Genomic DNA, 13,207 nt, shown 5'->3' with positions numbered 1-13,207 from the left:
TCTGTGGAACGCCTTCCCGAGGGTGTGGAATTTCAGAGAGAAGGCACTTCCCTACGATATTTATCGTAGGTTGGAGTTGGATTTCGACGAATATTCCTGTCATGGCATTGAAAGGATTGTGAGTATTCGCTAATCGTTGGTCACTGAAGGGATACAAACAAGCATGGACCCAACCACCGCCCACACCAAGGAGCATGTCAGGTGCACGTGTTTGCTCATGGAAACCTCTATTCACTGTACATATAAAACCACCTCATGCAAGTAATTCAATGCTCGTAAGACGACACAACAAGTTGCCTGCGGTCCTTACGAGGATTCCATGACGTGGCAGACCACGAATACAGTTTCTCATCCATGACAACAAGGAATTGTCCATTTACTGTTAGTATCCCTCTTTAATTCAAAAATCGAATTAGATAGATCGCAAACTGTCGTGTGCAGTGGTCTTCTCTCCTGTTTTTTGTTCAAGAGGTCAGTGGTTCCATCCTTCCCCATCACACCTTTTTCTATCGTGTGATTCCTTTTCGGAACTGACAGCGAAATATTGCAAGGGTAGCCACACCTTCAACCAAACATGGTTGGTGGTGAATGCCAAGTCAGTGTCCGAGGTTTCTCGGTTACAAAATAGAATGTTGTGTACCCTCCTTGCGGGTCCTTTGAAGCGCATCGTGCGAGAAGCAAATTGTGAGGAGGATGAACGGGGAGGAAGCTTCACACGATCTTTCGGGAAGCATGAGAGTGAAGGTAATACAACAGGCTTTTGCGATGGACGTTTCTACACTGTTCTCGCGACGGTTCCAGAGCGAAGGGCATAGATATAGCTGGAGGTTGCCGTTTCGTCTCGACAAGTTGGCGCGTTCTCGATTCGTCCAGCAATAACACAGGAACGTCAAGCATCATTGAAAGTATGCTCAGGCGTCGTCTGTAGACAGCAAGCGCCGTGGGCACCGCCAACACGCAATAATCCCCTGGAGTGCGCTGTGCACCCAAACCCGGGTTCGAATTTGTGTGGTCGGCAACTCAGCACCAAATTTCGAAACGCCGAACCGTTACATGATCCGGATAAGGAGGTAATCGACCAATCCGATGTGCTTATGCACGAGAATACGAAATGATTGGAGAAAAATAGCGGTTCCATATTTTGTGTGGCTCCTCCGTTGCGATCTTCCATGCCCGTGCTATCTCGAGCTTTTGCGTGACGGACGACAGTCTCCCTGCCGATAGCCTCAAGAGTGCGTCAACCTTCTTCCGACTCGATTGATCTTCAGCGGTGCCCGTCATCTCTGAGGAACTCGAATCGTGTGGGAAAAAGCAGCGCATATCTGTGAGGAAGTGGTAGCGGTGACTAGCGTTTCCAGGTGCGTCCCCGAGCTCTCGATTGTGTTCGGCCATGTTGGAACATGGTGCGTCTTGTAGTGGAAAAGCGACGGATACCAAGTGGTTCGGTGACGAGTGCTTCAAGGATGAAGGGTCTTGTCAACGTGTTGCGTTGGACTGTCACCATGTGGGTGGCAGTCGGTGTAGGGGTGTTGTGGTGTGTGGTAGGCGTCGCGAGCGACGCTGATCCTGCACCTGCTGCAGCTCCTGCAGTGGTGATTGATTTCGGGTCGTGTGGGGTGTTTAACCCTGCGTCGTCGGCCACGGCGGTGTCGTACTGGGACCAAGCCGACAAGTGTGGAGCTTGTTTGGCGACGTCTGGGTGCGGTTTCTGCCACTCGACGATGCAGTGTTTGCCAGGCACGGCGGCGGGTCCTTCTGTGGCGGTGCCTTGCCCGGATTGGCTATTTGCTGATGCGGCAACATGCCCCCAGAATCCGCACTGTGACCTACTGGTGGACTGCACCAGTTGTGCCGTTGCCGACTCGTGTGCGTGGTGCGCGTCCAAGTCCTTGTGTCTCACGGTCGAGGATACGTACACAGCCGCTTGCCGTGGAACGGTGTTTGACCCCCCTTGCCCGGCCACTTTTGTGGCCGACAACCAAGGTATGTTGATCCGGTTTCGATCAAAAGTTGACGTGTGGTGCTCTAGTGGTGGGCAACTTGGCCGTGGTCGCAGACCCGGTGTTTGGGGGTGGCAGTCTTTCAGTGGAAGGCACGCGTCCCCTCGATAAGAATTCCTACCGCACGTCGGTAGATGCGACTGGCGTGTCTGTGGACTCGGCCGGGTCGATCGACTTGAAGGCTGGCGATGCGACGACGATGAACGTGTACGGCCATTCTGTGAACATTGAAGCTGGCAGTGGTACGAGCTTGAACCGCGGACGAGGTGGATCTGTCTTGCTTGCTGCCGGCGTCGGACACGGCCTCGAGCGTCAAGGTGGATCTGGTGTCGGTGGGGACGTCACTGTTAGCGGTGGCGAGTCCAAGGAAGCAACTGGCGGGAACGTCAAGTTGATTGGTGGTTCGTCGACTTTAATCGGCGGGGCAATTTTGATTTCGTCGGGTGGATCGTCGACTGGTAGCAGTGGCCCTGTAACAATGTCGACCGGGCCCGCTCCCCTTCACAGTGGCCCTGTCGTTTTGAAGACAGGCACGTCGTCTTCCAGTGGTCCCGTTTTCATTTCGACGGGGGACGCTAGCATTGCTGGCGCAATCGCGATGCAGCCCGGAGAATCGTCGGCGATTGGTTCTGTCGGGTCCAAGATTACGCTAGCGGGTGGGTCGTCGACGTCTGCGACGGGGGGTACGATCAAGTTGACTTCTGGTGTGTCGGCTCGTACAACGAGCGGAGACATCTCGGTGCTTTCGTCGAGTGCCCCGATTCAGTCGGGAAATGTATTGTTGGGTACCGGCACTGCTGCAAAGGGAGTGTCTGGGTCCGTGTATGTCGCCACCGGTGCCACATCGGACGATTCGAAGAAGGCGGCAGGCGACATTGTGCTTGTCATTGGTGAAGATAGCGGCGCGCTCCAAAGCGGATCGGTGATTGCGACGGGTGGACCGACCAAAGGAGGCGCGGCCGGCGGAATCCAATTGTCTGGCGGCGACATCATGGCGGAATCTGTCGACACTACTTCCCGCGGTGGTGTCGTTGACATTCGAGGGGGAAGTTCCAAGACATCTGAGCCCACCAGCCGGGGAGGCAATGTGCGTATTGAAGGCGGTAGTGCGTTGGCTGGAGCCGGAGGGGGCATTGCGTTCACGTCTGGTCGATCTGAAGCCAGCAACAGTGGAGATGTTCACATCAATACTGCGGTCGCCCAAACTGACAGCGGTGTCGTCAGCATTAGCTCCGGTGCCTCTACGTTTTCCCAGTCTGGCGACGTGACACTGACCACGGGCGATGCGTTGCAAGGCAAAGCTGGATTTGTGAAGATCCAAACGGGGTTGAGCCAAGGCGGTGCTGCATCGGACATCACCCTCAATTCTGGCGCGAGCACGTCCTTGACCGGGGGAAATATCGTGCTGGAAACCGGCAAATCTGGGACTGCGGCCAGTGGAGATATCAAGATTGGGTCCGCCAACTCGGCCGCATCTGGTGCATTGACGTTTTCGTCCGGAAATGCCCAAGACGGCTCCAGTGGATCCATTCGTTTGAGCACGGGCGACTCGGTTTCAGGCACTGTGGGCAGCATCGAAGTTGCTACCGGCACGGGCAAGCAATCAATCGTGTCCATCAAGGTTCTTGGCGGTACCACCAATGCCGCCAACTCCCAAGGTGGTAACGTTCAACTTCAAGCGGGCGACGGCACGTCGTTGGACGCCGGCCGTGGAGGTGACATGAAATTGCAGGCTGGCGCTGGGTCGGGAGTTCACACGAGTGCGCATGGAGTTGGCACTGGCGGGTCCATCTCGATCGCTGGCGGTGTTGCTCAAGAAGGTGTTGGGGGTAGCATCACTCTGAGCAGCGGAGCGTCCACGCTTGGCACTGGTGGTGCGCTCGCGCTTACCTCTGGCACTTCGACCCAAAGCGGTAGTGGCAGCGTGTCGTTGGACACAGCACCAAGTGGATCGGCTGGACCCTCTGGATTCTTGTCGATCTCAACTGGACAAGCAACACTGGGTTCGTCCGGTGGAATTGCAATTTCCACCGGAGCTGCAACGAACGGCCGTGCTGGTGCAATTTCTGTTGGTGTTGGTGCCAGCGACCAAGGGGACGGCAGTGCCTTGTCGCTGCTGGCCGGTTTGTCCTCGGCGCCAGCATCGGCAGGTGGGACCGTGACTGTGAAAGGTGGTGACGGTACCAGCGATAACCAAGGCAAGGGTGGTGATGGTGGCCCTGTATCGATTTCGGGTGGGTATAGCTACGGGCTCTCCACGAACAACAAAGGTGGCGGCCTTACCATGTCGGCTGGCAGTGCCAACATGGGCTCTGGTGGAGACGTCAACGTTCTCGCGGGTGGATCGCAGCAGTTTTCTTCAGGTGGAATCAAGCTCATGACTCCTCCGTCTGGCTCCATGGGTGCAAGTGGCGGTATCACCTTGACGACTGGTTCATCCAGTGCGTACTCGTCTGGTGGCATCAAGTTGACGACGGGCGCGGCGACAGCGGGGGCCGGCGGGTCGGTTCAGATTTCAGTTGGTGCTGGTCAGTTCTTTGACGGCGGTTCCATCAGTTTAGTCGCCGGAGAAACGTCGTCCCAAGGTCAAATGGGTGGCAGTGTCCAAATTGCCGGTGGGATTGGGTCGTCGCCGAACGCAATGGATGGTGGTGACGGTGGCAACGTCCAAATTCAAGGTGGTGCGGCCTATGGTACCAACTCATTGGACAACGGTGGTGCTGTCACGTTTACTGGTGGCACTGCAACATCTGGATACGGTGGCTCGGTCGCGATGACTTCGGGAACTGGCATGTCATCGTCGTCTGGTATGGTTGAGGTTCGAACGGCTAATGCTGGTGCTCGTGGGGTCAGTGGCCTTTTGTCGTTGCAAACCGGGACGTCGAGCTTTGGCAAGACTGGATCCATTACGTTGACCACGGGCAAAGCTACGGCGGGTAAAGGTGGCCACATGGCACTCTTTGTTGGGGACGGCGACACTGGTGAAGGTGGACACATCGTCGTTGGTGCTGGGATGACAACTGACACTCAAACGGGTGGGTACATCTCCATTGGCACGGGCTACAGTTTACAAACATCAAGCGGGGATCTTTCGTTGCGAACTCCAAACGCTGGTCAAAGTGGTGTTTCTGGAACGATGTCACTGTATACTGGCACGTCGAGTGCTGGTACGACGGGGGCGTTGCTACTTGCGTCGGGCACAGCAGTTGGTGGTCGTGGTGGTGACATCATCATGCTTGTTGGCACTGGTGACACTGGCGACGGTGGCGAAGTGGCCATCACTGCTGGTGAAACAACGAACCGACTTTCCGCCGGTGGTGCAGTGAGTATCACCGGTGGTGAAGGCAGTAGTACATTTTACGGTGGCGGCGGCACTGGCGGGTGGGTCAACATTTACGGTGGTGCTGCCCAAGGTGCCAACAAAAACGACAAGGGTGGATTTGTTCACGTCGAAGGTGGTTACGCACGAGCTGGTCGCGGTGGTGGCTTTTGGTTCCAAACTGGCTACGGTGAAGCGACTTCGAGTGGTGATATTCAAATGTCAACGTCGAACGCGGGCACGAAAGGCGTGAGTGGCAACATTCAACTGTTTTCGGGAACTACCAGCGCTGGCACAAGTGGTTCAATTTCTTTGGATACTGGAACTGCAGTGAAAGGAGCCTCGGGCTTTATTGCAGCTCGCGCTGGTGTGGGCGACACGGGTGTCGGAGGTATTGTAATGGACTCGACTTGACGAATCGCTCAAAACCGTGGCTAGGTCATGTATTTGTGTCCGCCGGTCGCACAACTGACAAACAATCGGGTGGTTCTGTCTTTGTCACGTCGGGCTTTTCCGATCCAACTTCCAGTGGTGACATTCGAGTTTCGACGGTGAATGCTGGTGTATCCGGCGTGTCTGGCTTGATTTCCCTCCAAACGGGAACTTCTAGTGCAGGCACCACAGGTATTGCTCATCACTGGTGCTCTTGCCGTGCCCCGAACGTGACCGACTTCTTCTAGGCATGGTCAATGTCCTGACGGGTAATGCAACTCGAGGCGCTGGAGGTAACATCACCATCATTGTGGGTGCCGGCGACACGCGAAACGGTGGTGGTGTCATCGTTGCTGCCGGTGAAACACGAGGTATATTGACGACGCTGTCTCGTCAAATTTACAGAGTATTCATCGTACATCACGTAGATGCTGCTTCTGTTGGCGGTACTGTTTCGCTGTCGGCGGGACTGGGCAGCAGCACCAATGCGGTGAATGGCGGTAGCGGTGGGGTTGTCCTCATCACTGGTGGTGAAGCCATGGGTCAAAATGCGATTTTGAACATTGGTGGACGGATTCGACTGCAGGGAGGAATTTCCGCGGCTGCGACGGGTGGTGCGATTGAAATTGCCAGCGGTTTCGGCCGCTCGACGTCAAGTGGTGATATTTCGATTACCACGTCGAATTCGAGCCTCAAGGGTGTCTCGGGAACCATCTCTGTTGGCACTGGCACGTCCTTCTTTGGTACGAGCGGGAACATCCAACTTACGACTGGGTACGCCGCCATTGCCAGCGGTGGCAACATTACGGCGAATGTTGGCACAGGCGCGAAAGGACCTGGAGGTGACATTGTGCTTGTGGCTGGAGAGACGTTGGATGCATTGGCCTCTGGTGGTCGTGTTAACATCACTGCTGGAATGGGAAGTAACACGCTCAGGTCTGGTGGTGGTCGCGGCGGTGCGTTGTCCATGACTGCCGGGTCAGCCTACGGCGGTAATAACCTTGATGCTGGTGGCAGCATGGATGTCGCTGGTGGTTGGGCTGCTGTTGGCACCGGTGGTTCCGTTCGCTTGGGCTCCGGCAAGAGCGCAGCGACGTCATCTGGAACTTTGGCTTTGTTCACTGCCGACGCAGGGACGGCGGGTATCAGCGGCATGATCACCATGTCAACTGGCAGGGCCACTGCCGGTCCGTCAGGTCTCTTTCAACTTTGGACTGGTGTGTCTACTGGTGGGTCCGGCGGTAGTATCAACATTGCAGTTGGTCAAGGCGATACTGGCGACGGCGGCTTTGTTGCCATTTCTGCTGGTACCACGAGTGCAATTGGTCGTACAGGCGGGTCTGTCACGATCTCCACTGGTGCGTCGCTTCCCATGAGCAGTGGTAACATTCAAATTCGCACGCCTGACGCGGGTGTCAGCGGAGTTTCGGGTAGTGCTACCATGTCGACTGGCACGTCTTCCAACGGCAACAGCGGTGCGATTACCCTCTCGACTGGTGTTGCGACAGGCGGTGCTGGTGGCACAGTGTTGATTTCCGTTGGGACCGGCAATACCAACAGCGGAGGTGACGTTTTTGCTGAAGCTGGTGACACTCTTGCCAAGTCATCTGGTGGTGGCCGCGTCGTTCTGATAGCCGGCGACGGGAAAAATCCTGACACGCAAGACGGTGGCCGGGGTGGCAACGTGATTGTGAGCGCCGGCAATGCGTTTGGCTTGAACCCGGTGTTGAACAGTGGTGGGAACATCTCCCTTACTGGCGGCAATGCAACCGCAAGTACAGGTGGCCGACTCACCTTTACCTCTGGCATTGGTTTTGCTACAACCAGTGGTGAAATCATCATGAACACGGCAAATTCTGGCGCCGCCGGCGTATCTGGATCCATCACGGCCTCCACGGGAATTTCCTCTGCTGGAAGCTCTGGCGGCATCACTCTGTCCACTGGCCTTTCATCCGGCGGTGCTGGTGGAAATGTTGTGTTATCGGTTGGCTCTGGAAATGTTGGCAGCGGGGGCAAGGTGCTCATTACAGCCGGCGAATTTCGTAGTTTTGCGACCGGTGGAGACGTCATTTTGACCTCAGGACAATCGTTGATGACTTCGAGTGGGACTATCCAACTGTCGACTGCTCGGGGTGGAGTGTCTGGCCAAAGTGGTATGGTTTCCATTTCGACGGGGACCACAACACTTGGTACATCGGGAGTCATTGCGTTGACAACAGGAAGAGCCACCGGCGGCCAAGGTGGCAACATTACTTTGTCCGTGGGCAACGGAACGCTCAACAGTGGTGGCAACATCATGCTCACGGCCGGTGTTACGACTGGTGTGGGTGGTACGGGTGGTTTTATCTCGTTGACGTCTGGAATCAGCACGTTGACTACAAGTGGTTCGGTGAACTTGACGACGGCAAATGCTGGGTTGTCTGGCGAGAGCGGCTTGATCAGCTTTTCGACTGGAGTTGCAACTGGTGGACGAGGATCGGGAAGCATCTTCATGCTGACTGGCAACGCTACCAAGGGCAATGCAGGCAATATCACGGTTGCAGTGGGCTATGGCGACACTGGGACTGGCGGCAATATCACAATTTCTGCTGGCGACACGTTTGATATCAAATCGTCGGGCGGTCGTGTCTACATTGTTGGTGGCAATGGATTGAGCACGGATGTCTCAAACGGCGGTGGTCGTGGTGGCCGCATTGATATTGCTGGTGGTATGGCTTATGGCCAGAACCCATCGTCAGATCTTGGGGGACCAGTCAGCATCAGCGGAGGGTGGTCTGCAATGGCGTCTGGTGGCTCGATATCATTGGTATCTGGTGCATCCAATGCTCTGAGCAGCGGGACTGTGTCCATTTCAACAGCTGATGCAGGCCCTGGTGGAGTCAGCGGAAGTATCACCATGTCGTCTGGATTGGCCAAATCGGGCAATTCGGGTCGAATATTGGTTGCATCTGGACCTTCCAACGCTGGCTCTGCTGGTTTTATCCAAGTCAGTGTTGGGAGTGCCACGGTTGGTACAGGGGGAGGCATCGTCCTGCGTGCTGGTAACACGACCGACTCGTCGGGAATTGGTGGTGAAGTTCAAGTATTTTCCGGTTCAAACGTGGCTTCTAAGAGCGGTGCTATCACTTTGAGTACGGCGGCTTCAACCTCCTCCGGAGACGTGTCCGTATTGTCCGGTACAAGCGCTGCTTCGTCGTCTGGCAACTTGAGAATTGCGTCTGGCGTTGCCACACTTGGTTCAGGTGGCAACATCAGCTTGATTGTTGGCTCGGGCTCCATTGGTACTGGAGGACATATTACTCTTTCAGCTGGGAATGCCACGCAAGTCCAAGGTGTGTCCGGAGGAAATGTTGTCATTGCAGCTGGGATGGGCACCAGTGCTGATAACAACAACGGTGGCGTTGGTGGAAACGTCCTTCTCAATGGTGGACGAAGCTTTGGTGGGGCCGCGTCAACTGACATTGGTGGTGCCGTGACAATTCAAGGTGGTATCGCCAATGCGGCTACAGGGGGCATGGTGTCCATTTCCAGCGGCATCAGCACCTCGTCGTTGAGTGGCGACGTTCAAATTGCATCGGGTGCAAGCTCATCGAATGCCGGCAGCGGCGTTGTCCGACTTTCCACCGGCACGACCAATTCGGGAGCATCAGGCTCTATTGTGCTATCCTCAGGCTTGTCGAGAAGTGGAAATGCTGGCAACATTGCTGTCGCACCTGGCGCGAGTTCTGCTGTAACAGGCGCGTCTGTCAGTATTTCGGCTGGTTTAAATTCGGGATTGACTGGTGGTACGATCACAGTAACAAGCGGTGCGTCTACATCAACCACGAGCGGTGCCTTCAACATTGCCACTGCCGCGTCTGGCCCGTTTGGAACCAGTGGAAACAGTTCGATCACAACTGGTTATTCTTCGACCGGTAGCTCGGGGAATATAGTCTTGTCGACGGGCAGCTCCAAGATAGGCAAACCAGGATCTATAATCATGACCCTGGGTACCGCCGAAGGCGGAGATGGTGCAGATATTGTTGTTGCTGGGGGCCCATCGCTTACTGGTATTGGTGGTGACGTGACCGTTTTGTCCGGAACGTCGGGTACTACGACAAGTGGCAATGTGAACATCATGACTTCCAACTCAGGCCTCCAAGGAGTCAGCGGTCGTATTGCTGTGACCACTGGGACGTCTCAAAATGGCCCATCTGGGTCGGTGGTAGTGTCAACTGGTGGGTCGAAAGGTGGATCTGCCGGCGAAATTTTTCTCAGTGTTGGGAATTCGTCCACAGCTGCTGGCGGTCAATTGAGGTTGCGTGCTGGCGATACTTCAGCAAATTTACAAACTGGGGGCTCCATTGCTATCCAGACTGGCCAAAGCTCAACTCAAAGCAGCGGAGCACTGTCCCTTCGTACCTCAAACGCAGCGACTGCAGGTTCGTCTGGCTCGATTGTACTGTCAAGTGGGACATCCGTGTCAGGGTCCGGAAGCATCGCCATTAACTCCGGCGCCTCGACATCTGCGTCCGCCGGCCAGATTGCTATGTTTCCCGGGAGAAGTCAACTCGTTGGCGGATTGATTGATCTGGATGGTGGAGCATCCGCCACTCAAACCGGAGGTGCGGTGACGTTGGCATCGGGTACAAGCACAATTGGTGCAAGTGGTGATGTCCAAGTCGCGTCCGCTGCATCAGGATCTGCTGCATCGGCTGTATCTGGAATGTTAGACCTGGAAACGGGCCCGTCAAGTTTTGGCTCGTCTGGACCTGTCATTATTAGTTCTGGGAATGCTGAAAAGGGGTCGGCAGGCCGAGTTACGGTGTCAGCCGGAAGCGGCGGTCAAGGCGGCAACATTGAGATGTATAGCGGCGATTCGACGTCGGCTGGCAACGATGGTGGCGCGATCATGATGACATCAGGGGTTGGAACCACTTCCTCCAAAAGTGGGGTCGTTATGATGGCTTCCAACTCCAACGCTGGATCCACTGGAAGTGCTTTTGTCTCTACCGGATCGTCGTCGAGCTCGGAATCTGGAAGCGTTTTTTTGACAACTGGATCCGGTGCATCAGGTGGAAGCATTGTGTTGAGCGTAGGAGAGAACTCGCGAGCTGCTGGTGGTACGATTACAATGACCGGTGGTTCTACCACGCAAGACTTGTCGAGCGGTGGCGGCATCAGTATTCAGGGTGGTTCAACGTCCAGGGCTACGTCTTCCGGTGGCGGAGTTGCAATCTCGGGTGGCAGTGGAAGTGGAACCAGCTTTCTATCTGGGTCGGCTGTCATTACCGGTGGCGCCAGCTCAACAGGCACGGGTGGTCTAGTTCGTTTAATAAGTGGTGCAAGCACGACTGGAACTACTGGTAGCGTTGACATCTCGTCTACAAATGGCGTCACCTCTGGTCGTGTCACATTATCCACTGGAAGTGCATCCAGTGGTTCTGGTGGTGCCATTTCCATTGCGTCTGGTGGTGGCCCCACTGCTGGTGGAATCAGTTTGTCGATTGGTTCGAGCTCGTCGGCTTTGGTTGGAGCAAATATGTCCTTGTCGGCTGGCGCTGCCCCAACGGGAGGCAATATCAACATCCTCTCTGGTTCGAGCTCCACGTCATCTGCAATTTCGACGACGGGAAGCGTAAACGTTGCCACGTCAGACAGCTCGAATGTGGGTGGCTCTGGAGGAATGACATTTTCCACTGGCAACGTCGTCAACGGGATTGCCGGAACAGTAAATATTCGAGGTGGCGCTGCTACAGCTGGAACCGGTGGGTCCGTTGGTGTGACTGCTGGTGCAGGCGATATTGGTGGCAGCATTATCCTTGGCGCGGCTAACAGCAGACAAACGGGTGCGTCGGGTGGATCGATTCAGTTGGTGTCTGGGACTAGTGCTACCGGGACAACTGGAACACTGACGTTGAGTACTGCAAGTGGAACTACAACCAGTAGCTCTGGAAACGTCAACGTGGCAACAGGAATCTCAACGGGGGCGACCCAAACGAGTGGTCAAATTAGTTTGACGACTGGAAGTTCAACTTTGAGTCAAGCAGGATCGGTGGTGTTGTCCGCTGGAAGCTCTTCCGTAACGGGAGCTACGATCACATTGACGGCGGGTGCCTCCACGACCTCCTCTGGTGGAAGCATTGCACTCACATCTGGGGGTGCACCCATCAATAGAGCGACGGGTCAAATCACCATGTCAACAGCATCCTCTGCTACAACTGGAACATCTGGTTCAGTTGCTCTGACGACTGGTACTTCTGCCGCCATGGCTGGGTCTGTTGTAATTAGCACCGGCAATGCAACCGCGGGCGTTGGAGGTGATGTAATCCTTTCTGCTGGACTGAGTTCAAGTACACCTGGCAATATCGGGCTTGTTGGTGGGTCCTCGTCCAACCTGAACGGCGGCAATATCTCGATTGTGTCTGGAAGTGGCAAGACTGTGTCGGGGAATGTGATGATGGCTTCTGCGAATGGCTTGACGAGTGGAATTATTGGAATTTCAAGTGGTGTTGCAACAACGGGAAGTGCCGGTCAAGTTCAAATTGCCACTGGCAGCTCCAGCAGTGGCGCTGGCAACATTGCCCTTTCCATCGGAACCGCTACCAGCAGCCAAATTGGTGGCAATATTACCCTATCGGCGGGTGCATCTACATCTGGCGCTGGTGGGTCCATCTCAGCTGTAACTGGTGGCGCCGGCACGAACACTGGGAATTTCACTGTCGGGACTTCCAGTGGAGTGAACACGGGGCTTGTTGCCATCGGTTCTGGGACAGCTTCGAACAATGCTGGAAAAGTTTCCGTGTTCACCAGCAATGGGGCAAGCAGCGGTGATATTGCAGTCAGCGTTGGCGCCAGCTCAGCGTCACAAGGCAATCGGTTGACCCTTAGCGCTGGTGCTTCGACGTCGTCTACAGGAGGTGTCGTCTCTTTGACCTCTGGTTCAACTTCAAGCGGAACAAGTGGTTCTGTTGTTATTGGCTCGTCTGCCGGTTCTGGAAACTCTGGCTCAGTAGTGCTGAGCTCCAATGCTGCAACTTCAGGGAGCTCTGGATCGATTACTGTTTCAAGTGGTGGCTCATCGGATGTTACGGGTGACTTAACCCTTCAAGTGGGCAACTCTGCAACTCAGAACGCTGGGACACTTACTGTCGTGGGTGGCTCGACAACTGGTGTCACGGGAGTTGGTGGCACAATTTCAATCACATCTGGACGGAGCACATTTGCCACAGGCGGTAGCGTTGTTTTGAACGCCGGGCAAAGTACAGGGTCTGTTGGGGGAAGCGCGACGTTGTCTGGCGGGTCAAGTACAAATTCCGTTGGAGGCAGCGTACAAGTTTCGTCAGGCAGTACCTCTGCTGGTTCGTCAACCACTGGCTCGGTCGCAGTCTCGTCAGCATCCGCTCTCGTTGGGAAGAGTGGATTAGTGTCGATTGGATCTGGAAGTGCCTCCGACAACTCTGGAAATCTCGTTCTT

General features: G+C 55.3%; 1 protein-coding gene across 1 annotated transcript; it reads left to right on the top strand.

Moving 5' to 3' along the window:
* Positions 1 to 1,463: 1,463 nt before the first annotated feature.
* On the top strand, positions 1,464 to 11,679 carry H310_14205 (hypothetical protein; the record flags this gene model as incomplete). Its single annotated transcript, XM_008882014.1, has 14 exons — positions 1,464 to 1,488; positions 1,546 to 1,983; positions 2,030 to 5,710; positions 5,758 to 5,943; positions 6,000 to 6,122; positions 6,180 to 8,681; positions 9,423 to 9,500; positions 9,549 to 9,665; positions 9,711 to 9,839; positions 9,885 to 10,172; positions 10,218 to 10,376; positions 10,431 to 10,657; positions 10,830 to 10,853; positions 11,620 to 11,679. 14 exons carry the CDS (start codon positions 1,464 to 1,466, stop codon positions 11,677 to 11,679), a joined length of 8,037 nt encoding a protein of 2,678 aa, XP_008880236.1.
* Between the last annotated feature and the right edge of the window lie 1,528 nt (positions 11,680 to 13,207).

The sequence above is a fragment of the Aphanomyces invadans genome (assembly GCF_000520115.1).
Source record: "Aphanomyces invadans strain NJM9701 unplaced genomic scaffold supercont1.63, whole genome shotgun sequence".
Lineage (NCBI taxonomy): Eukaryota > Oomycota > Saprolegniomycetes > Saprolegniales > Verrucalvaceae > Aphanomyces > Aphanomyces invadans.
This window is presented reverse-complemented; position numbering and strand designations above follow the sequence as displayed.